At 39.7% G+C, this 24,548-nt stretch overlaps 4 protein-coding genes across 4 annotated transcripts; 2 read left to right on the forward strand and 2 right to left on the reverse strand.

Annotated features, from left to right (window-relative positions):
* Positions 1 to 243: 243 nt before the first annotated feature.
* LOC111260569 (protein FAM32A) lies at positions 244 to 2,072 on the reverse strand. Its single transcript, XM_022833445.2, has 3 exons — positions 1,790 to 2,072; positions 962 to 1,178; positions 244 to 527 (listed from the first exon to the last, which is right to left on the reverse strand). The coding sequence occupies exons 1-3, from the start codon at positions 1,840 to 1,842 to the stop codon at positions 417 to 419; spliced, it is 381 nt and encodes a 126-aa protein (XP_022689180.1). The 5' UTR covers positions 1,843 to 2,072; the 3' UTR covers positions 244 to 416.
* A 7-nt stretch (positions 2,073 to 2,079) lies between these two features.
* Tbcc (Tubulin-binding cofactor C) lies at positions 2,080 to 4,767 on the forward strand. The gene is made up of 4 exons (XM_022833442.2): positions 2,080 to 2,204; positions 2,910 to 3,009; positions 3,377 to 4,129; positions 4,430 to 4,767. Exons 3-4 carry the CDS (start codon positions 3,471 to 3,473, stop codon positions 4,608 to 4,610), a joined length of 840 nt encoding a protein of 279 aa, XP_022689177.2. The 5' UTR covers positions 2,080 to 2,204; positions 2,910 to 3,009; positions 3,377 to 3,470; the 3' UTR covers positions 4,611 to 4,767.
* Positions 4,752 to 8,843, reverse strand: LOC111260567 (uncharacterized). The gene is made up of 4 exons (XM_022833441.2): positions 8,679 to 8,843; positions 6,204 to 7,108; positions 5,504 to 5,770; positions 4,752 to 5,220 (listed from the first exon to the last, which is right to left on the reverse strand). The coding sequence occupies exons 1-4, from the start codon at positions 8,719 to 8,721 to the stop codon at positions 5,095 to 5,097; spliced, it is 1,341 nt and encodes a 446-aa protein (XP_022689176.1). The 5' UTR covers positions 8,722 to 8,843; the 3' UTR covers positions 4,752 to 5,094.
* Positions 8,844 to 8,914: 71 nt separating this feature from the next.
* Positions 8,915 to 21,499, forward strand: LOC111260566 (ubiquitin-protein ligase E3C). The gene is made up of 8 exons (XM_022833440.2): positions 8,915 to 9,815; positions 11,231 to 11,356; positions 14,584 to 16,318; positions 16,655 to 16,908; positions 17,151 to 17,497; positions 17,921 to 18,141; positions 18,520 to 18,776; positions 19,300 to 21,499. The coding sequence occupies exons 1-8, from the start codon at positions 9,741 to 9,743 to the stop codon at positions 19,465 to 19,467; spliced, it is 3,183 nt and encodes a 1,060-aa protein (XP_022689175.1). The 5' UTR covers positions 8,915 to 9,740; the 3' UTR covers positions 19,468 to 21,499.
* Positions 21,500 to 24,548: the final 3,049 nt, after the last annotated feature.

Here is a 24,548-nt window from a genome sequence, read left to right on the forward strand (position 1 = left end):
AATGTTATTCAAATAGAATATAGAAAAAATAACGTTTTTAGTAAACTTTATAAAGGAAAATAAAAACAAATTGAATGTAGATATTTTTTTCCTCTTAAAACGATATATATTCTGTCAATTAAGTGTAGCAGTATATTTATATACAATAATAGCTAATAAAACAATCTATATATATATATATATATATATATATATATATATATATATATATACAATTTCTCTGAACCATCAAATACGCTAATATGATTTTTGTTTAGTTTATTTGACACAGTTTATTGACGGAGGTCGATGATGATATATTCTGTACATGTATATTACATTAGCCTATTCAAAGTACATGACTATGTACAGGATGAAAGAATGTGTTTGCAATTTGCGACCAGCGTTATGATAAAGCCTGGATGAGCAGTAAAAACTTATTTAGTCCAGGATACTTTTGGGATATCATAATGCTCGCTGAGATTGTCAAGCTTTGCATTAAACTCCTCCACTCTTTGTCGGTGACTTTTCGATGCTTTTTCCATTATCTTAAATAAATCAGAAATTTTAAGCACAATTAAAACGCTATTAGGATTTCTTTTGCTGATAACCACATAGAAATAACCATTGTATTTAGTAAAATTATAAACGTTTAAAATTCTGTCATTATATTGTATAGTACTCGTCCACTACTTTGTAAATTTTCAGAATTGCTCTCTCCTTACACAGGATGCATTTTTAAGCTTGAAAAGCGATCGTGTGTCTAAACATTGGCCTAAGATGCTCGAAACACCCCGCACACGTTCCAATAGAAAGTACCATTGTTATTACTTGTACAGCCACTAATGTATATATATATATATAATGTTGTTTTTCACTGCCTATTTTTATTTCCGTAAATTGCACTTCAGGCTCATTTAAATTTATTTAATGTCTACTAATACTCGGCATGTTAAAAAAAAGTTAATGCGTAAACGCTTACCCTTTCAAGTTTCTTTTTCTCTTGCATTTTTTTGAAGGTTCTTTGAGCCTTAGTCAGTTGGCAGGTAATTAGGCGAGGGCCTTCCTTTGACTGCCTTAAGCTACTTGAACTAGCCACGGTTTCACTTTTGTCTTCATCTGTCGAGTGGTGGTCGGTGCGTGACATGTGAGCTTCAAGGTTCTTTAAGTCCTTTGATTTCTTGCTTTTCTTTTTTTTTCTGTGTAATAAAATAGGCAGATTGATAAACTGTCATATGGGCGACTGTATAATAGTTAAAAAATTAATCGCTTTGAAAGTTGATTCGTGCTAGTAGCTTTCGGTCTCTAACCTGAGGTTCAAGAAAGCACATTTCCCCTAATAACAATGACATCTTCTAACTTGCTTATATTTTCTAAATATTTAATCTTCTTAGATCTTTACCTTAAAATACTACTGTGTGGGTTATCAAGAAAAGAGTTTACAGCTTAATTGGGCCTAAGCTAGTTCCTCACGGGAACCCACAAAGAGCAAGCCTACATTGCGAAGTATCGACCCCATTATAAACTTCCCTATACGATGAATCTATTCAATCTGTAAGTCTTACTGCATTTCTCTGAGTGTCTCTCTAATAGACCTATGAAACGGCATGGTAACAATATGCCACTAACTGTGAGCTAGATTATCCTAGATCGGAATAAGTATCACATCGAATAGGTTAGCAATGTTTCTAAGTGATAATATTTTACACGGAATTAGAATAAAATCAAATTAATCGAGACACAAACTATCAAGCCGATCAAAAGCTACGTGCCACCATAAAGAGCATAATCACATCTCTTTTTTACCTACTTTTTAAATCCGTTTAGCTTGAGGGCTCCTTCCGATACAAAGTATTCTGACATGACCAACTTTCAATTGCAAAATCTCTGGGTACACCAAACCTTTCACTGATTACCGGGCCAATAATAATAATTGATATCAGGAGGAGTATGCACAATTACTTTCCCTATAGCAAAGTCTGCTTTTCAAAATAAAATTGGATTTCAAAATTCTTTTTGGTTAGCCTGACTAGCTTTCACCAGATCTGAATCTTGAAAACAGTAAATACAGTTGATTCTGTTTATTTATGTGCGAAGCAGACGACAGCTATATGACTGCTTTTGGAGTGGGGCGGTCTCCAGAGCAGAACTCCACACCTGTTTACCGACTGCCATTGAACACACGACGATCATTGGCGAGACGAAACGCATCCAGCAAAAAGGCGGTGAGTAGTAGACTCATATTTTGGCTAGCGCATTTGAACATTAGCGAACCCTGGCAGCATTGGTGTCACACCGAACTAATTCTGCCCGTTTTATGTCAGTGCTCTGCAGGCTTTTTTTGTCATATGATTGATAGCTTATACGTAGCATCTCTTTAACCGGTCGGATAGATTTGACTAGCTAACAAGGAATTTGATTTCGGTTTGAATGGTAGCATTATGTACTGTATGGCGTTGTATCTATGTGGTTTGTAGTTACAACGGCACTATTTAGAATCACTTATCGATATAGCAGATCGCGCAGCCTCATTACAAGATTTCTTTGACGGCTATCACGCGGGTAAAGTAGTGCAGTCAAATCACTGAACCAATCAAAAGCATACTGCTTAATTTTGATTTTGAGAGAAAACAAAATATGTCAATTTGAGACAAAGAGCACACCTAATATGACCGGTTTTCACAAAATAGCTAGGCCTATGAATGCAACAGATATGCGTTGTCAGATTAGCCGGTATTTACGATTACTTTTTGTGACAAGTTCTTCAGTTTTCGTACATTACAGGTATACTTTCTCGTAGTAAGTTCAAATCATTTTTACCTTTTACAATAGAATTCCCATTAGGAAGATCATATTATTTTGATTCATAGATTTTCATATAGTGTTATATCAATGTGTTTAGGGGTAATATTTCTATCTTTGCATTTCAGCCAATGCTGAAAAAACATCCCCGAGGATTCGGTTTCGTCAAGCCGTTTATAGGAATTTCTGGAAAGAAAAGGATCGGGAAGGGAATTGCGTTTCTAGCAGGTATAGAACTTACATGCTTCCTTGGCTGTTACTATGCCTATCGGCAATTAAACCACAATCAAGAAACCCGGTACTGGATTAGCGAAAATTACCCTTCTGTCCTCGAGTACTATTACCAAATAGGCGAACGGCTAGGTAACTCAACGGTACGAGAGTTTGACCAGATAACATGGGCTACCCGCCGAAAATAACCAGAGAGATTGCTGCGGCATTTTTACTGAATTTGTACGTATAATACATAAAAACATGAAATATTTTTAGATACAGCAATATCAAATGAATTTCTTAGTAGGTAGAACTGCTGCTCATGTTAAAGTAGTGAGTCCTGGGCGCCAATTTCTGGAGCCTTTTGATCGACAACCATTAGGATTGTCTTCGTAACGATCAGCAAGCATCATCCCGTTGAGCGTTTACGCCTACGCCAATTCGTTATTGGTAAACGGACCTACAGCTACGTCGAAATGGTGTCCGCCTCGGAGTCATACCGTGTGTTCACATTGTTCGCAGAACAGGCGACTAAAGTTGATATGGCGCTTTCCGAGAAAAACATCGACCAATCACGCATACTCATCCGAGAGTTGCAGACGTTGGTAAATTCGCAGGCCGCCGTACTGCCATCTAGGGACCTGCAAACATATCGCGAACGAATCGAAAACTACAAAAAAAAGCTTGACGATATCAAGGCGCCTAAGAAAAGATTCGCATTTAGTAAAGCCATGAAGGACGCTCACTCGGAAAGGTTGCAAGGAGCCGAGCAAAAGGCGAAAGTTGCAGAGGCACAATTACAACAGCCAGGTGCAGCAAGTAGCGCTGGAGATAGAGTTAAGAGTGTGGCTAATGCGACGTTTTCCTTGGAAGGCAAGCGTGGCGAAAACTTGGAGTTGAATAATGTTCACGGAGAGGTGGAGCTAAACGATCTCGAAAAGTGTCGAGTCGTAATTCGAGGATGGCCGAGCACGCTGTATGTGAACGACGTACATGACTCTACGCTAATCTGCGATCCAGTGGCAAATTCAGTACTTATTGTTGGTTTCCATGGCAGTTCCCTACAGGTGGCTTGCCAACAGTTACGCGTCCACAAAGCTACCGAAGCAACGTTTCGGCTGCATATCACTTCCAGGTACTCCTTGCTTTAAATTAAAATACGATCTACCCGAAACCTAGTCAGAGCTAGATTTAATGACAGTGCAGAGATTCAAGCTGAAACTCCATATAAAACTGCATTGACATTTGTTTGAAATATATGCATTATATTCTGATTCGACAGTACATCTAAGTAATAACAAAGAACACACATACACGCATATATAATGTATATATGTGTGTGTCCCTTACTTAGTATGCACCAACGAATCAATTAAAAAATAGCACGCACATCCGATTTCTGAGTATGCCCTCCTCCGCGTATTGCGAATTTCAGATCGATCATAGAGGACTGCCACAACATTAAATTCGGTTCGCTTCCATCAGATTATTCGGCTAGCGAAAATTCGTGGTCTCGATCGGGTCTTGACAGGTCAACAAACAATTTTTTCAGGGTAGACGATTTCAACTGGCTCAGTACCACTCAACCGTCACCAAATTGGAAGCTTCTAGATTAGTTTACAATCTCTGGTTAAGAATCAAACAACCGTAGAAACTTGCGGAAATTTTGCAATACAAACTAATGCAACTTGAACTATTGCTACTATTAAGACGCGCGCAAATAAATCGTTACTAAAAAATTGAATGCATCACGTTCATGTGTTTCTCTATAGACATTACTGTTCTCATTTTATTTACTACTTTATAGTCCTTGTTTTGGACTAGTCCATCTGTAAAATAAATCGACACACTGTCCGTTTTTTCTCTTCAATCAGTGTCACATCGATATGTTTCAAGCATCGACAAACATTTGCAATAACTGCCACTGGTTTTCTTTTAATGTGTCTATGCAGAGATAACATCATTAATAATAGTTTATTATTATTATTCTTAACAATAAGTTTTGTGAGTAGAATCTGTAACAAGCTTGACACGAACGAATTGTCTGCAGTTGCATCCGGTACAGCCGGATCAGCAAATCTATAATTTATCTATCTGGACTCAAATCCGCACAATCCCCATAAGCTTGTTGATATCCTCAGTCTTCTCCTGTAGCGTGCCAATCCCACTTTGAATGTATTGCAGTGCGTCCATGTGCGCATTGAGAATTTTTGAGATCTGGTCCATCTGCGAAACGAACATACATATACATTGATGTTATTTGACATTTAGACGACGCATGAAGTTCTAATAGGCTCACTTTCATAAGCAGTCTCGTCCTTAATCGCACTTGATTTTGATATACTATAGCTTGCCTACATTAGGACAACCACGAGAAAAAGTAGATTACTATAACTAGGTAACAATGGGTTGGGAAAATGACCGTCGGCTCAAACAAGTGGGAAGTGCAGAAACTGTTAATTCCGACGTAGGGCTTAGACTGCATAGCATTTCAAATTTCAGTGCCTACCGCGGAGCTGTCGCTGGCAGCTTTGTTGCTATCGTTTATGTGTTCGATGATCTCCTTAATCGCCTCGGCCATCATGCGGAGTTGATTGTTGACTTTCGTTGCTGTTTGATACGTTGACGCCCTCTCAACGTCCGTATGATGTTGAATCGAAGCGCTTTCCATGGTCTTGGCTTGTTGCTCGAGAGGCTCCAGCATTTCCTCGAGTTCTTTTTGCTGCGAAACCACGAAGTCCAGCTCGCGATCCAGACGTTCCTGGTCTTGCCTCACCTACAATACCATCAGAGTACGTAGATCAAAAATGTAACGTGTGCTCTATAGCAATGTGCAGCGATAGGAGTAGAAATAATTTGAAGTTGATTATGTAAACAGTATGTATTAAAAGTAAGCGAGCATCGGCTGATAGGGATGGCAACAAACAAGCAGCAGAATAGTAATAACGAGATACATGCACCCTCTGGGGTCCTACAGTTACCAGTGTTAAAAGTCAAAATGTGGCGACTAGTCCATGGACATTACATTACTTCACGGTTGTTAACTCAATCAGCCAAACTTCGCTACTACTCATTTCTATGGTGCATTTACCTGACTATTTCCGATTCTCGTTCGCATTTATCGGTAGAATTCTATTTGGACACCCGCTAATAGTGGCTCAGTATTATTCTACTTCTATAAATATCGCTTCAATATCACATTTGCAGACCTTTTTCATATATTCGTTAAGCTCGGTGATCTTCTCCGAGTTGGCGGAGACAAGACGATCCCATGCGTTGATCTGTGTGGCTCGTTTGAGGAAGGCTTCCTCTTGGATGTCGAGTTCTTTCTTCCATTCATTGCACTTTCTTTCGAGATCTTCAAACGTCATACTGCCAAGCGCGCACGTCGTCAAGGTTACGCCTTGCTGTTGTTGTCCCCCAGGAGGAGGCTGTCCTGCCGTGCCCGTACCGCCAAACCCACCGCTGGTCCCACTTCCACTACCTAGGGCGGACGGGAAAGTCGCAGTTGCAACAGAGGTGCCTGCAGTCGGGTTAGCGGCAAATATGCCTGTCGACGCTGTGCTTGTTGTTGTTGCGGCCGCACTACCGAAGCCGGCGCCAAACGCCGGAGTGCTGCTAGTTGCGGGTGTGGTCGTTGTTCCAAACATGCCTGGTGTTGCAGTCGGATGCGCGCCAAATATTCCGCTACTGCCGGTGCCCCCGAGCGTCGCGAGACCCGTTGAGGTCGCAGGGTTTGCAGTTGCTCCACCGAAAGCAAATCCAGTGGAGGGGGCAGTCACACCAGAGCCGGCAACAGGAGTCGATGTGGGAGCTCCTCCGAAGGTGAGCGTCGGTGCCGAGCTTGCAGCTGGCGCGGTCACTGTACCGAATCCTGTTGCCGGCGTGGCTCCAGCTGCCGGAGTACTGAATAGAGTACTTCCAGTGGCAGCTGGAGTAGCAGGTGTAGCTCCAAATGCTGTTGGCGCACCAACGCCCGTCATTGTCGGGGCAGGTGTGGCGCCAAACGGCGTTGCGGCAGTGCTGGTCGCTGGAGAACCGAATGAAAAACCTGTCGTGGGCGCGCTGGAAGTAGCAGTACTCCCAAACGAAAAGCCGGAGGTACCGGTTCCACCTAGTACAGAAGCGGCAAAGTGAAATCAACAGAAAGATTTGTAAATGCATTGTAAAGACATAACTAAAAGTAACGACTTTGAAGACAAGCCACAACGGACAATCTATGCTGCAGACTGTCTAGAAGATTTAATTTTAATGGAACATGCATTTTCCAAAATCAGGTGATTGCAAAGAACGGCATTAATGTTAGAGCGAAGAATACAAGTTAGCAATTTATATTTTTCTGTAAATAAATCAAACTATGTAATACGGATGCAGCTGAGTAATAGAAATGAGGCAGACTTCCACACATGCTTTGACCAATAAAAAATGTTAATGGTCAGGTGGTTCCATAGAAAACACTTCTTGTGTGAATCCTCCACAATTATTTGTTTTTTACCCGTTTATTCACAACTGTCCTATCCTTTTAACCTCAGAACGAAATGTTTTAAAAAATGGTAGACTTTTAATCTGGATTTTATCGCTAAAATCCGAGCTACCTTCAATTAGTGTGTTTAACATTTCATACGTTTGCCATTATTCGAAACATTTCCATTGTTCTGTACCAAAAATGAAGAAAATATATCGAAATGTCAGGTAGCGATTTCAAACTAAGAAAGACGCACTGGCTATGTTAAAATCACTTTTCTTTTTTTATTTCACACTCGGGCTAATCCCTTTTGTATCAGTAGGTTTGCCAACGCATGCTCACATTCGTCTGATACGTAGTATATGTTCGATATATGCAAGACGTAACTCCAACATTTTTTTTATATATTCGTCTTACATTTATGTACTTTTTAACTTAGAAAGACACTTGACGGTGTTACATATCAGTAAACTTGCCAATCGATGTCAGCCTGCCTTTAAAGAAACATTTTTTGTGCTATGTTCCTATCCACCAAGCACAGTTCAGATTCAAGTATGAATGAACGCTCATCCATGTTAAAGCAACTGAGAGGGACACGGTGCGGAAAACTTACTACTGTCTCAAAATAACTTCCAAAGTAAAGTCATTCGACACTATATATCAGAGCCAATAAATATGTAATTCAAAGGATAAGTTAAACTGCAAAATGTGTGAATATTTCAAATATGCGTATTTGTTGTTAACTAATATAGTTTGAGATCAGTTCACATGCCATTACCAAAATTTGGATGCATACTTCACATAATGTTCACAGAAATTTCTTTATTAACGCGGTCAAGTTATCAGTACTGCTAAAATCTTGCCGAGAACACGTATATGATGCGTGTAGAAAAAATTACTTATAATTATCGATATTTGAAATAAAAACGTTATCCATTAGTGGTCGTCCTGTTATCCGGCCTCAGTTTCGAATGTTTCGCTATGCAGACATGATTTTATTGACATCTAAAATCAAGAATTCAAGTACATTTGCCGTAGTGATTATCGTAATTTAGACTTAGCAATTTCTCATATTTGTATCTCTTTGCTGGACGTCTTTTTCAAACCGATAGACATATCATACTATAACTTCTTAGCTAATACGACGCAACTTGATATCGTTAGCACGTATCTAGCGTGATACATCGAATATTAAAATGTCAACTGAAAAAGCACCTACCGGTTCCCGCAGCGGGCGTCCCAAACGAAAATCCTCCAGACATTTCTGTGTTTCTCGCTAGATAGAAAAAAAAACTTCGAAGACTTGAAGTATTACTGAACGCCTTAGTATAGATCTACGACCGCTTCTTGAGCGCCGAGCTACGAAAGCGCCGCTGTAAACTTTTATAAACAATTGCTTTGGCGGGCTACTGTCCGCTAGGCGATGCTAAATGTTTTGTTCTCAAGGTATCACCTCGTCACTTAAAATAGCACAGTTGTAAAAAAATATCCCTAAAAATCTTTTTGCGTTCTGCGTAGACAGGCATGAAACCGGTTCATGGGATGAGGCCTGTTTTTTACTAGTGATACAACACTTTGCCGTAATTTTCTGGATTTTCGCGATCCGCTAAATCTAGTGATTAGAGAAAGACAGGGTTGTTCTCGGCGATCTTGGTCTTCTAGGATTATCCTGTACTAAGCGGATAGTGTTCAGAATTCAGGGGGTGTGTGTGGAGTAGTTGATGTGTAATGCTGAGATGAACAGTGAGTGTCTACTGATGGCCCATTAAGCGATCAACCGTCCCCAGATGTGGCTGCTGTGAAACTTTGCACCGATCGCTGCGCAAGACTACTGCTGCTGCTAATTGTCGATTTCGGAAAATTCCTTTTGCTTAAATCTTATTGTCACAAACATAACTGTGTCCGTTGTTCGGGCTCAGAGAAACGATTAGGTTGAGTTTCGGCAGTGTCGACGGTCCAGTGAGTTGAGCCAAAGTTGGCCGACAGCAAACCGTATCGTGCCAATGCTGTATAAGAGTACCGCTGCGCTAATATGAGGATACCCTGACTTGGATGCCTGTCACAACCATCCATAGTACCGAAGAGAGAGGGAAGTTGACAAAATCGGGCTCTGCGATAGGTTGTCGCGACAGGGGGTCTAGCTAGTTAGTGACTAGCTCCAGCGAGCGTGATCCTGCGCCCTGTCTCGCAGTCTTTCACGTCAATCAGCTGTGCAAAGTAACTGCTCCCACAAGTCACATATAGTGCAGCGGTGTGACGTTGAATCGTAATTGTAACAAAAATGTTCAGTTTCGAGGGCGAGTTTCGTCAGAGGCCCACTCAGGCACTCGGTGGCGCTAATCGCAATTCTTTAAGGGTAAGTGTTTATTGTTAATTGTAATCATTGATATATGATACGCTGTATGACACTGTCTTACCCAGTGGCAAATGATATTTATGGCATATGTACATAAAGCACGGCAGCCTTTGTGTTCATGTAAATACGATTATCAGTAAAGGTTGTTGTGACAGTTTAATGCATAGTATGTATTCATGCACAGTTTGCATGCCGTCTTATCAGCCACGGTAACAACCAAGCTATGGTCAGATGGAATTTGTTGCTGTTGTCAGCAAATAAGCTCATCATTGATGTCAATGTTATGTTTGAAATTGCCGTGTCAGCTGCGGTATACATACATTATGCACTGAAGTAGCAATTAAACAAACATCTTGCTTTGTACAGCGGAAAGTTAAGATGGACCTCTTGTTAATAATTGGACTTTTGTGTGTATCTTGTGAAAAGATTTCTATTCTATGAGGCAATAATTGAATTGATATCAGAATAGACACCCATAAGTTTCAGATTAAGTTTGTCCAGAATGCAACAACTTCCAGGCGATGTGACAAAATTCGTGTTTCTTGGAAAACGAATCGCATATAATAGAGTGGTGATATATTAAAGGTACTTAAGGAATTTCAGTTAACAAAAAACTTACCTGTACTACCGCATAACTTATGTGATATAACAGATAGTGACTTTAATGCACTATCAGCGGATAATCGTTATTTGTTTTTACCCACTTGGAACCATTTTGGGTCATCTCGCGATACTGCGAGTGCTTATCGAGGCTGAGCAAGGTACCTTGACCAAAATATAGAGAATACATTGGGAAACTGAACCGCAACTGACTCAGACCTGGCAAATACGTGGAGCAACTACAACTTCATTGCTTGTACACATATAAGTCCTATTTCAGAAATTTTTCATTTACAGTCTCGTTAGCGTCTAATAAAATATAACCGGCAATTTTTTAGATAATTTAGAAATGCGTGAAAAGAGATTTGTAATAGTTCAGCTTTAGCTGTGCTCACTATTGAAATTGCATGTTTCCTACTCATAAAGAAAGGAAAATTCTCTGTCAACGTCATTCCTTGTAAAGCAAAAATTGTGTGATTGATTTTTTCAGTCCTGATGATGTGTCAGGCAGTTATAATATATGTACGTAATATATATAACACGTGTGTATGTATATACGCAAACGGTTGTTTTCGCTCGTAGATTTTTTTTAATGTCCTCACCGGCTTGTTCTTTTTACATGTAAAGCTTGTTCATATACATAACATTCACGAATTCTGGAAAAATGTTATTTTTATGGACGCATAGAAGCCTTAATATAGCATCGTGGAACACCTCCAGGTCGAAATAGATTTATGCTGTGTAGTGCGACTGTTGCCATGTGAGTTAAGGCATGTCTGTTAACCAATGGCATTACTATATTTAATACATTTCAGAGCCGCGATGAGCTGCTTCGGCAGAAACAGGAAGAGCGAAAACGTCGCGAATTGGAACGCAAAAAGGAAAGCAGTGCTATCAAAATCCAGGCTGCGGTTCGTGGTTTTCTTACAAGGCGAAAAACGGTAGGTAACAGTATCCAAGTGTAAAGTCATTCCATTTCTAAGCTAAATTGAGATCGCGCGTATAGTAATTATAACCGCCGTCGACGTTCTGTCCGACAGGTGGGATTTACTATTGAAAGCGCGAAGGCGTAAGGTACGAGTCCTACTTTTGAGCTCAGGCTGTTGGTACCTCGAGTACTGATAATGTTAATGATAACACAAAGTTTTTTTGTACGAGTGCATCTCAGGGGATGCGGACGTTTTTCCTGAACTAATCGTCAAAAGTCTCTCGCATGAGTCTGTGTGTGAGTGTGTCTGTGTGTATGTGTGGGATCTATTTTTATTTCACCATAATCGTGCAAGACTGTTGGTGTCTGAGGTGCCCAGGTAGATCGGTTACTTCACAAATTATGAACTGTGTTTTTGCTTCGAGCTAACTCTATAACATCATCTAGATTCTTTAATATGGGCTCAGGTGAAGATCTACCTTCTTCGATATTCAGTACGTCTCTGTTTACCTTTTTTTACACTGTCATTCAATATACGCTTTCACATAATGTCCGCACATATAGTGTCATACATCGTTTTAGTTTCATTGCACTGGAGTATTAACATTTGTTGAAATACTGTAGAACTATTTTCAATGGAGAGCCGATGTACAACAAAGAAACCACTGAAACGAGTTCTTCCTTGTAATATAAATAGCTTCCGTCTTAGTTAAGTTACTTTATTTATCTATTGTGCTAGTCAGTAAGTTGTCTGTTATTAGTAAAAAAAAATATCATTGTTATGCTTGTAACCTTAGCGTATTATTATAGTTTAGAAGCTTATCGTCTGATGTAGCCAGCCGTTCTACCACAGAAAAAGGTGTAGCTATTTAATTTCCAAACATTTTTTATTGTAGTCATTTCTATGGACTATTTTTATACAAAGTTAGTGGAGAGTTTTTGTCTGAATCCCATCGTGCTTCTTGATAAGAACAGGTCCCCTTTGGTGGCGATCCCTGACGCTTAGTCCGAATCGTTTTCAGTTCGGCCATATAAAGCGCCTCTACATTATATGTCATGACAATAAGCTGAAGCTAAGTCCCTAAAGTCTAATATTAAAAGTATATGACTCCGACAAAGTGCCATTACTAAGTTCATTTATTTCAGTTTGTTTCACCAGGCGGGTTATTATATTTATTGTTATGGTTACGGCCGCCGCCTATTATGGAGGTGTTGTTTAAGGGGAGTCGGAAGTTAACGATTGTCCAAGGTGGGGCAAAAAAACCGAATACATTTTGTATACGAAAAACTCCTTTGCCTCTCATCGCTAATTGAGCTATTTCGGCATTAGGTTGACGCATGGTACAGGACGTGCTACCGATAAAGCCATACCGCTATAAAGTTTGTAATGATAAGTGTGAAAGGTTCACCACAAAGAATAAACAAACAGACATCTATGTATGTGATATGTTACACCAGTATTTCGTCCTATATAGGATTTTATCGTATTTTAATAGTTTTGCTGATGCCATCTACTATTTTTTTTAGTAGCAGTGGTAGGACATCACACAATTCTGAATATCAGGAAATCTTACTATTATTATTGCATTAACTTACTGTTATTAACTGGTAACACACAGACATGCCGGCCACGGCCTTTGTCGCCATCATTTTATCCCTCCACCGTCCCCTTCTTATTTGTCATACAGGATAAGACAATTAGTTATTTAACCAGTCCTGATCTATTGGCTGCGTAAGTTTGGATTGAAGTGAGCTAGAGTGCCCTTTCAGACTACCCGTGATCAGAGTTATCGAAAACAAACGACGCGAACTAAAAAAAAAACAGAAGCCGCTTGTTCGGACATTTGCAAGGCTCAAACCGAACTTTTTTGTAGGAGTGAACGGCTAAATCAGTCAGAGTTGCCGGTTCGCGGTCATGCCTGTACTTTTTTGTCGAGGTCTGAATTTCGATGCATGAGCGCATTTCTTGGTTATGATTAGTTCTTTCCGATTTCCGTGATCTAACCATACGTCAAGCACACTCTATATACTATTGCGTACATGTTCACAGGTATCGTTATTTTAGCCTCTATATGTGCGTGTCACCCCACTCTTACCGTTTTGTTTCGTAAAGTGTAAGCATTTGTTTCCATGGTGATTCTATTCTATATAAGTTCCTATCTAAGTTCTCTTGTATTTTTCACAAAATATTATACCTCCGTGACTCAGGTTCACGAACATGTAGCAACAAACCGTTCAATGATAAGTTTCTTTCATCGACATGTGAGCACCTGTAACCGTCAAGAAAATGTTGCTGTCGTCCTAATACGTTTAGAAGCGTCCGGTCATTGAGTCTAAAGTCTAGAGATTATTCGTCCTTTTTGTGATGGTAGTTTTTCCTGATGCTTGTTTGTATTATCTCAGGTGTGCATTTGCTTCAAACGCTAAGATGAGTGGTGGAATCTGATTGGTCGGTCGCAAGTTAGTAGCACTGAAATTGGATTACTTTGTTGATAACTACCGGAGCCCTAGATCTTCGCATTTTGTTTTCATTGTAGTACTTCATATTAAAATTTTTCGAAACTTTTCGTCGTCTTTTTATCGAGTTCCTTCGTTTCTGCCAGTGTAACTTTGTGTGTCCAGGTTTGTTGAACTGGGTCGACCAATTAGAGCATCTTGGCAAAAAAACTAGTCGGGGCAAATTTTTTGCTGCCTTTAACGTGACAAAGCAAAGGCGTGAAGTCATGTTCTATTTTTATAGCTCGGAGTGTGAGTGCTCATATCTAATGTCAATGACAACAAGAAATCGTTCGGACGTTTACCTGGAAGACGTTTATTTTTATTTTACCGTGACAGTATTTAGCAATCCGGCTCCATGAGAAAGTATGATTCAATTACTTGGAGATGGCGTCATACTAACTTTGATGTAGTCTTGGCCGATAATAAATAGGCTAGTTGTGATTCTGTAATCCCTACATTCATACATATACAATAACCATAGAATTTGAAAGTCGTATAGTGTATCGGTCTATGAGAAGCAACTAGCTATTCCACCCACGATAATCGTCTAAGCAGGATTTTTGTTTGGAATAACAACAATAATTCACAACATTATTTAGCTCTTTAATATTTAGTTTGTTGGGATTTCAACAATTGCGTTTACGATTCGGAAGAACACACTAGCACTAGAGAAACGGTAAAGAAATGTTTAGTTTTCTTCTAAATGGTAGGTCATTACTTTGTTCTTGTATTATTTTCTAGGCGAGCTCCCTACGACAATCGTTCGACGAGGCTACCTCCACTGGTGTCGATATCACTTCAGTGGGCTCACTCATATCACGCCTCATCTTTTTTTATGAAAGTCCCGGTGATGACGAACGCTTACACAAAATGAGTGAAGTTTTGTTGAAAAAGAGCCAAGAGGTGCTTGATATCATACGGCGAGATCAAAACAGGAACTGGAACAAACGGCTCTCGGCTGTTCTCATTGCGAATCTTCGTATGCTGCAGTCAGGCGGTACATCACAATCGCTTGTACTTCCGCTGCGGCTAGTGGAAATCTATGCGTGTCCCTCTGGAACCGCGTTATGGCTTCAGCTCGTTAAATCAGGTTATTTTACTATCTTGAAGTATCTGATCGTATCAAGATGTCCTGAAGTTAATGAAAAGTGCGAAAAGGCTCCAACCCCACTGGCCGAATCGCTTGTCTCTTTTGTGAAGAAACCGTTGGAAAGCTGTCGCGAACTTGACGACAAATGCAAAGTTATCAGTAATTTTCTGGACAGCTTCTTTGGTGATCCTGTGTGTTCATCCATAGACTGTCGGATTTTCCACATGGTGTTACCTTTAATAGCGGCCTGTGACAATGAGGTGTTACCTGCACAGGCACTCATCCGCAGTGCACTTTTAAGCAGCAAAGATAAAGAAGCCAACACTATCTGGAAACTACACGCTATCGTCACAATAGTCAGCTCACGGGTCCCAAATCTGTCTGAACAAGACGTCGTGAACTACCTTATCGTACTGAGGGAACAGCTCTTCGATTTAATGCTGCCATCAGGTGAGACGAATGTTCTGGCGTATTCGAGAACCGATCAATCCCTCGACTCCGAAGAGGATATGGACTTTGAGGTGAACGAAAACGTGATGAAGCGAACAGCAATCGAAAGAATATGGAGCCTTCTTAACAAAGATGACTTTGTACAAAAGGTTGTCACAGGTGTCGAGACAGTAAAATCACTGGAGGCGTTGATCGCCGTGTGTTCGGTCAGCTATGTAATGCAGGCGCGAATCAAGTACTCGTTACACAAATGTCCGCTGTTGTGCAAGTTGGTGTTTCGGCCACCGTTCCTTCGTTTGCTGTGGCAAACTGTCTCTTCTGTTCACACTAGTGGCGATACTGAGCATACGTCGCTATGGTCGAACCAAAAGCCGCTATTGCATACGTTGTCCTCTGGAAGGAGACTGTCGAAGAACGATACACTAGCGTTTTTACCTCTATTAGTATGTTTCTGCAGCCTGTTCGGCCTACTGCTACCGACGATCTACGAGACGGAGTTCTACCACGAGATAAGTGAAGATATGCCGGATTTGCCTGATGCGCGCTCATCTATGATGCCCTTCAGTTTAAGTGAACTAGCATCGATAGCAATGCAGCTACGAGACGTGGCGCTAGGCCTCATCGAACTGTCGTTTCCCGATACACATTCTTCGTCGTATTGGGTACCAAAGGAGAGTTATTTGAATGGCGAGGATGGTAATGTTGAGATGTGGCTAGCTTTGTTCCATAATGTTGTGCAGCTATTGCGCCAACTCTACTCGAGAGATTGCCGCAAAAAATTCTGTGATAACTGGATCGTGAACGTGCTGGTGGTACCCGATCAAGTGACGGATGCCAACTTGAAACGACCGTACCTAAAGCGGCAACCGTTTCAGCATTTTGTTCCGAAAAATTTCCAGAGACTAGTCTACGATGACGGTCCGCAGGCATCCACAGGTGCGTGCTGATATCGTAAATCAGCTAAAAATTATTGGCATTCTTGAATATCCTGCTGTAATCAAGCAGACACAATTATCTTCGTTAGTTTGATTGTTAGACAAAACTTAGAATTGAGCGTACTTGCAATACTCGTTTCTGTCACATGGACTATAAAAGTAACATTGCTTCTCCACACTGCTAACGAACAAGCACAAAAAATTGTTATATATTTTATGGAAAACATTCTCCGTGCCTTTGAGTGAAGTTTACGGTGATGTGATTACTACTATTAGAGTTGTGCGTTTGCCTAACTTCACACTTTCCTTTTACGTGTGTTGTACTGTTTACCTTCAGTGGAGCTCCGAACGATAGCTGTCATTCAGGAGCTGCCTTTCGTGATACCCTTTCACAATCGTGTAAAGATCTTTCAGCACCTGTCCCAGCGAGATCGCCTCAATGCAGATGAGTTGTTCTTCTTTCCAGAAGTGAGGAACACGTATCGAGACTTGCCTAGCAACAGCTATAGTATACGGAGGACCCATCTGTACGAAGATGCATTCGAAAAGTTTGGCTTAGAGGATGCCCCTAGCATCCGCAATCCTGTTCGGGCAAGTCGGCGTTTGTTTTTCTGTAGTGGAACTGTTTTCCATCATGTATGATAAGCCGAAATGAAACTGATCGATTGAGAGTTCTGAGACTAAAGTTGGTTAATTTGTGATCAATTTTGCAACAGCTGTTTTGCCAACTTGAATTGCGTCATATCATATAATATCTAATCGTTTTTGTCGTTTCCTTTGTTTGATTTCATTTGTTGGTGTTGTATTGTGATGCTTTCATCTGGCGATCTTAGGTCCAAATGACGAATGCAGCTGGTCTTGAAGAAGCAGGTATTGATGGCGGTGGTGTGTTTCGGGAGTTCTTAGGCGAGCTGCTTCGAACATCATTCGATATTAATCGGGGATTTTTCAAAACAACATCAGATAACCTCTTCTACCCGAATCCGTCGGTGCACCTAATTGTACCGAACTTCCAGCGGCACTATTATTTCATTGGAAGAATGCTAGGTAAAGCTATATACGACTCAATGCTAGTTGAACTGCCACTCGCCGAATTTTTCCTCTCGAAACTGCTGGCGCGAAACAACTCCTTCGACTTGGATATCCACTATCTTGCATCTCTGGATCCGGTGCTTTACAAGTAAGTGCAGTCCCGAGGTTATGATCGAATTTCTCACTATTTTTCTTGAAAATGTCTGATGTTTTTCTCCAGTCTCTACCATGATAAAAGCTAGCATCCATTAATATCGTCACGGAAGAATAACAGAATCAAATATAATTTTATAATAATATGGTGTACTAGGTAAATTAAAAATTATTATCAACTAGATAAATAGATGTAAGCGAAGACGATTCTTTTTGGTGAATTACTCGAATCAAACCGAAGTTCATTCCTTTTTCTTTATCTGAAGAATTAATTGAAATAGAGCTTTTTCATGATTCGTTTGCATAATAGTACATAAGTACTATCTCTTGTATTTAATGTATAATAATAACATATTAGTGTAATATTTTATTTCTACCAATAAATCTCATTCGTTGTTCATTTTAATACATTGTAAAGGAACTTGTTATACCTGAAATCGTATGAAGGCGATGTAACTGAGTTGGGGCTTGACTTTGCTGTGGTAAATAACGAGCTCGGCGAACAACAAACTGTCGAATTGAAGCCTAACGGAGCCCAGATTCCTGTTACGGAAGCTAACCGCATCGAGTACATACATTTAATGGCCGATTACAAACTCAACCGTCAGATACGACAGCAAACTGCTGCCTTTAAGCAAGGTATGCCATTTGTGCAAATTTTCCATAAATTCAAGATAAAAATATTTGTATGAAAACTGTTTAACTCATCACAGCGAAACGAATCTATGGCAAACGTTGATTTACCTGTAGATCTTGTCAAATTTGAGCCGGGGCTCTGGTATCATGATTTTTAGGTCGCTGATTTGTTGTTTTATAGTTTTTGGTTTGTAAATGTCATATTTCTTCAAAATTGAGGGCACCCTTGTCTGTGGTACGCTCGGTATAAATTAAATCATATATTTATCTGTGACCATTATTGCCATTCACCCGTATTATCTATATTCCAAACGTTTAACGGGAAAATAGCGTTATTAAGTCCACGTTAAACAATTAACGATCTTGATTAACGTCGATCAGGTCTAGCGGACGTGATCGAGCCGCATCGGTTGCAGTTGTTCGACCCAAAGGAGCTACAGATCTTGATTTCCGGAGTCTCTACCGAAATTAATATAGTTGATTGGCGTTCTCACACTGTTTATGGAGTGGGTTACAACGAAAATCATCCCGTCATAGTATGTTTCTGGCGCGTTGTCAGTTCTCTTAATGAAGACCAACGGAAACAACTACTCAAATTTACGACTAGCTGCTCACGACCTCCACTTCTGGGTTTCAAGGTAAGTAACTGAAACTGTAATACTAAACAAACAAAATAGAGCGCTGTTTTTGTCTTCACCCTCTGATCATGCGATCTTTTTAACGTGGGTTATCTATGTTGTGGGCGCTAAACACAAAATTGACCTCGATTGCTTATAGTGAAAGTTATACATCATAAAATCAACGCTTCTTTTACCCTATTGATCTCGTTTGAAGTAATCACTACTAGATAAACTAGTATGTATTCATGTCAAGCCGAAACTTTAATCAGTTCCCACTTGTTAACTCTCAATTTAAGAATATTACGTAGTGAGGTTCCAAGAGCAATGAGACTGCCTTTTGTTAAGCGTCTTCGATTAAAAGATTCGAAAGAATTACTTCTGATAAGGACTAAAATAATATTCGATATATATGTTTAACCTATGTTCGTGGTCTGTGGCCCATTTTTATATCTATAAAACAATACAACCTACGTTTGAACCAAATTGCTCGTGCATACAGTTTTTATTCTATATGTAACATTCATGTTCCTACAACACACAGGAGCTACAGCCGCCATTTTGCGTCAATCGGGTCGAGTCTCCCGATCGACTACCAACATCGGCTACGTGCATGAATCTCCTGAAGTTGCCAGAAATCAAGGACTTTGAGACGATGAAAAGCAAGCTATTGTATGCTATCCAGGCCGGCGCTGGATTTGAGCTCAGCTAAAATCAGTCTTCAGCCATTGCGTATATAATATTGAACAACTGCATATAAAAAAAAATATAGGGCTGCAAGAATCTGAAAGAAGATGAAATAATCATGGATACGAAACTGAGTCAGGAAACTTGAACAAGTGTTAATTGACATCTTTGAGATAAAAAGAGATAACATCAATAATAGTAGCAACAAAATATCGTCGCTGATATTTTGATGATCTTGCTGAGGTTGCCAGTGATAGCAACAACGGAGGCAATAACAACAACAACAATGTTCTAAAATTACACTCACAGGTACTGATAGAAACTTGCGGCAGACGAAGCTGCTCAATAGTATATTACGTTTTGTAAAAACAAAGAAGAAATAGTAAGTCACTAAAAATGTTAAGCAACGAAGAAGCGAAGAAGCATGTCAGAAAACTGCGTAGAAAGCGGTGGAGAGGTTTGCCGTTTTTCGCAAAAAATATTGCTTTTATTTATTGAAGGGAGACCGAGAACTCGATGGAAATAGACACAGAGAGCGAGAGAAAATGGTGGAAAGGGACATTGCAAAACTCAACAATAATTGTTTATACACATTGCGTATTGTATCGCATCAACTATTAGCATCTCGTTGATCCTCGCGTTCCGTTTTTTTAAAACGACAACATCCAACAGTGATCGAAACAAGCCCCGCGTTTTTTTCAATATATGCAACATAGTGCAGTCACTGTTCGACAAATATTTTTCAATGGAACTTGAAGGAATACAACGGGAATGTAGAAATCGATTTTCAGATCTGAAGCCGTTTAAAGTGCGTTAATCTATTAGATATAATTCACAAGACAACACGAGAAAACACCATGGTATATATATCATGGTGATGAGGACAAAGATAAAGCTCTATTTCTTTTTGTTGATTTGTATTGCATGTAGCTATCGCCCGCGTCTGCACAAGTCAAGCTATCGCCATCGATCTACAACTAAGAAGTTAGTTGTGTGCGCAAATAAATGGCAAAGAAAGTCGCATATTTTTTTAATGCAATTGCTAAAGTACTAAAAATTAAGCGACTGGTTGCACAGATCTTTATAGCCGCTGATAGCAAATTTCAGTTGATTTTTATGAGATGAATGTGGTTTTAAAGGCAGTGTAAATTGGACACAGGTACATCAGTTACTATTAATACTAAATGCGCGGGTGATAATAGACTGCTATATGCAGAAACACTAGTGTCATAACATATGTGCATTACGACATAAACTCACACAACCTTTAACTCATTGGAAATGTTCCGTTGAACCAGAGAACACAATAGATATTCTTTGAACCTGTTTCACACTTGATTTGAATAGATTTTTATGATGACGAACAGTGATTGCACCGGTGGCAACCTAATGATCGCATATGCGATAACGTCTTAATCCAAGAATATTCAATATTTCGAAAATATTTCATGGCGTGAAACTTGTTGGGTAAAGGCGGCCATGGCATACCCTAAGGATTTATCATGCTTGCGCAAATATTCCTAATATCGTGTCTAGGACCTGCTTGTATAATACATGTTAATAAATGGTCTTCTCAGCATTGTTAACCAAAGTGATAAGTTTTATAAGAACTATTGAGTTGTGTATACCAAGGTCTTCCAAATGTATTGGCTATGATTACAACGTATCTATTGAATAACTTTCCTTTCCTATATTTATTAACAAAGGAATCCTTTAGCGTATTTCGAGTTAATCATTTTATTATTTGAGTTATAAACATCTTGCCCATGTTGTCCATAAACAATAATCTACGCAGTAAGTAAACGCTGCGTTAGGTTAGTATGTCACACTCACTGCCTAAAGTATGGCACCTTCTTCTTTTAATCCTTCGTTGTACCCAGAATAGAAATCAACTTACCCATTTCTGTGTCAAAAAAGAACCTCTGTATTAAAAAGTAGCGTACAAGTGATAAGTGACTACCCCTCTTTATCAAAAATTGTTTAACTGGACACCCATCCCTCCTATGGTTTCAAAAGCTAGACGTCGAGAAAATAAATAATTTTTTTAGAACCACAGACATCCCTTTCTTCGTTTTTCTGCTAAGTTGTCAGCATGGCCCAAGTATGTTGTTCTGCGGTGCGAAGGTGCTATGTAACAAAAAATATAAATATTCCAAACAAAAACTTGGCTCCTGAATTAACGTCATTTAATCAGGCCGTTCACCGTCTGAGAGACAAAAATCTGGAAACTCAATCACATTTTGCAGGTATACCAAATGAAGAGCTCGGGCAGGTTTCATTGATGAGTTAGTGCTAGGAGCTTCGAGCTGAGCACAAGTCTAAACAAAAAAGTAAACCAAAAGCATCAACGGGCCTTCCTTGAAATGGCAAAGATGAAGGTCAGCTAATTCACTCACTTAGCGAAGAATCGCACGAATACATCATTCATCAAGTAATACTCCAGTAGGCGAAGGAGACACACTGTGAAAATTTTCCAGTCCCACGTGCCTTAAGTAAGGGCTATAAGCTGAGTATCTTCAACATCGTTGATGGCTTTCTCCAAACATATCTAACACTAGGTTGGGGAGAAAAGATTTACCTACTAATGTCAAGTACCGTAAGTCTTCAGAAGACAACAAATATGGAACTGGCAGTTTTACCCAAGGGTATTTCTGACCGACGAAAATCCTTACAGGTTTTTTACTCAGCAACTTTACTCCACCACTAACCCAACGACTCAACAGTTGTTCTGGTTACGGTTAGCTTCTCTGTGCTGCGTAAGTCGCTCGAAGCGGCAGAAAAAGTTTCTGACCTTTATGCCATTGGTAATAATCGCAAAATGGATAGGGAGTCTATAGATGGAATGAACTGAAGAATGTCAGGAGCTCCTTTTCATTGGATAGGTTAAATCCTTGCAACCGCTTGTCAGAAAGGAGTGAATAATTTTTGCAGCTAAAGAGAGCTCTTCGTTAAAAATATGCCCGTTTGAGCCTCGAACAGTGGTAGTTTCTTTAGCATCATCCAGAGCTTCTCGTGCTAAGACTCAAAAACCGACCGAAATCGCTCGGAGAGAAGGGAACAACCCAAGGGCTTAAAAGAGTTTTGCTCAGCCTCGGTGTAAGGAGGAAGGAAGTAGAGCCTGTACAAGGTTTGGCCTTGTTAATGCGTTAGTTAAGAAAGACAAGCCTTCACCTTAGAATGTTTGATGTACAGATCCGAACTTTAAAACGTGTCTGCGAGTCCCCACGAAAAATGAGATTACTGAAATATTAAAAATTCAGAGAGAACGCTAAAGAATCAGCCAATTTTTAACTGCGAGGCTAAACAAGGCGGGACCAAAGGAATCGCTTGTTTGTTGGAAATCGCAAACTGCTAAAAATAGCAAAACATCATTCTAAAACAGCAAGTGATGATCATGGAATGCTTGGTGCGTCAAATGGGAGAGTATAGGAGTGTAGTTGCGCATTGCTCGCAGCTTCCAGTCTAGATGCAATGAGATAAAGGTATTGCGGAAGTCAAGATTACCGGGGTAGTAGTGGGCAAGAACAACTAAATTGCATGAAAGAGCGGATTTGGTGGGTTACCGCATTCGTACCTTTTAGGATCCTCATTAAAAATCTAACTTTATGAGGATCCCCAGCGACAGCAAACTTTTCACCTACATTAGACTTTAGCTATTATCCCTCATAAAGTCGAAGAATACACGATTGATCTTCAAATTACTAATAACCTCACAAGTTGTTAGAAGAAATAGCTCCAGGAGGCGACGAAAGTAAAATTTATTACGAAGGACTGTATTGTTTGTAACGCGTTTTCGTCAAGTGTTATGCTTGTAGGAGGCGCAACGAGGCAAAGAGACATGACAGATGCTTTTGCTACAAAGCCAATGGTACTTCTTTTCCAGCAGCAAAAGTATCGGTCGAGCACAACGATAGTGCTTTTCTAATGTCCCATTCATTTAACCCAATAGCGGCTGCATGCCCATCGTTGGAGATTTGCAAAGTTGGTTTGCATGGTCCAGGATTACCGAAACGACCGGCTAACCGAAGACCTCCTCTTCTTGAAATACTCAGGTTCAGACGACCCACTAGAAAAAGTTAGGTCCTCCTTCTCTATCAGCAGACACTTGTAGGACTATGTGAAGAACAGCAAGAAAGTCTAACCAAGCACGGAAATTATTTCGAGATGCTTTGTGAAAAATGTCAGCTACAGCCGTGGTCTCGAGTTTGAGAATTATTCTGGATACAACAGATGACCGGTAAGCCGAGATTTCATAAGCCAGGTTAATACATCGGTTGGACTGGCGATTTAAGGCGCGCAGTTTAAAATGTCGTGCTGCAGTATGAATTAGGGTTTCTTTGCGTGTATAAAGTTAATCATAATTCGGGTAGAAATTACGATTAAGTCAAGGATTTCAAAAAATGAAATAAGCTTTGTTTTTTTTATGTGCAACGTCATTCTTATTATTAATGAATTCAGATACAAATAGATAAAAAGGTATGTGAATATATGCAAATTGTATGGAGGAATAAACTCTTACTTGATATTGAATACATACGATATGTACATTTGTTCTTTTGATTTAACTAGCACAAACTATTAGCTTATTTGCATGGAAAATTTCTGTTAGAGGTGTATAGAAAACGTAAAAATAGGCAGTAAAGCCCAATGTTTCTTTGTTAGTTTATCTGCATCATAACATGTTCATTGTTTAGCTTTCGCCCAAGCGGAAGAAGAAACGCCTAAGTAAAATTTTCATTAGTAGTTTTATTAGTAGTAAGTAAAGTAGTAAATTTGACTGGATAGCCGGTATTTGGCAGTTTTGCAATGCTAAAAAAAAATAAGGAATATTCGCTTTGAAATATTTCTAGTTGCCAAGCAAGTTACTGTTGTTTCGCTCCCGTAACATTGTAGTGTATCAAGCATGATGATGAAGACTGAATTAATATAGAGAAATCAAGCTACAGTCCAGTAGACAGATAAAACGCCTTTGAGCTTCCATGCAAATCAGGCGAATAGGCCGACTCTATCCACACTGAAATAACTCATAATCAAGCGAAATCATATCGATAACCGATTTTAGAACCTCGGGACGAAATCAAGATTTGATAAGGGGTGCGATATTTG

The sequence above is a fragment of the Varroa jacobsoni genome, unplaced genomic scaffold, assembly GCF_002532875.2.
Source record: "Varroa jacobsoni isolate VJ856 unplaced genomic scaffold, vjacob_1.0 scaffold_453, whole genome shotgun sequence".
Taxonomy (NCBI): domain Eukaryota; kingdom Metazoa; phylum Arthropoda; class Arachnida; order Mesostigmata; family Varroidae; genus Varroa; species Varroa jacobsoni.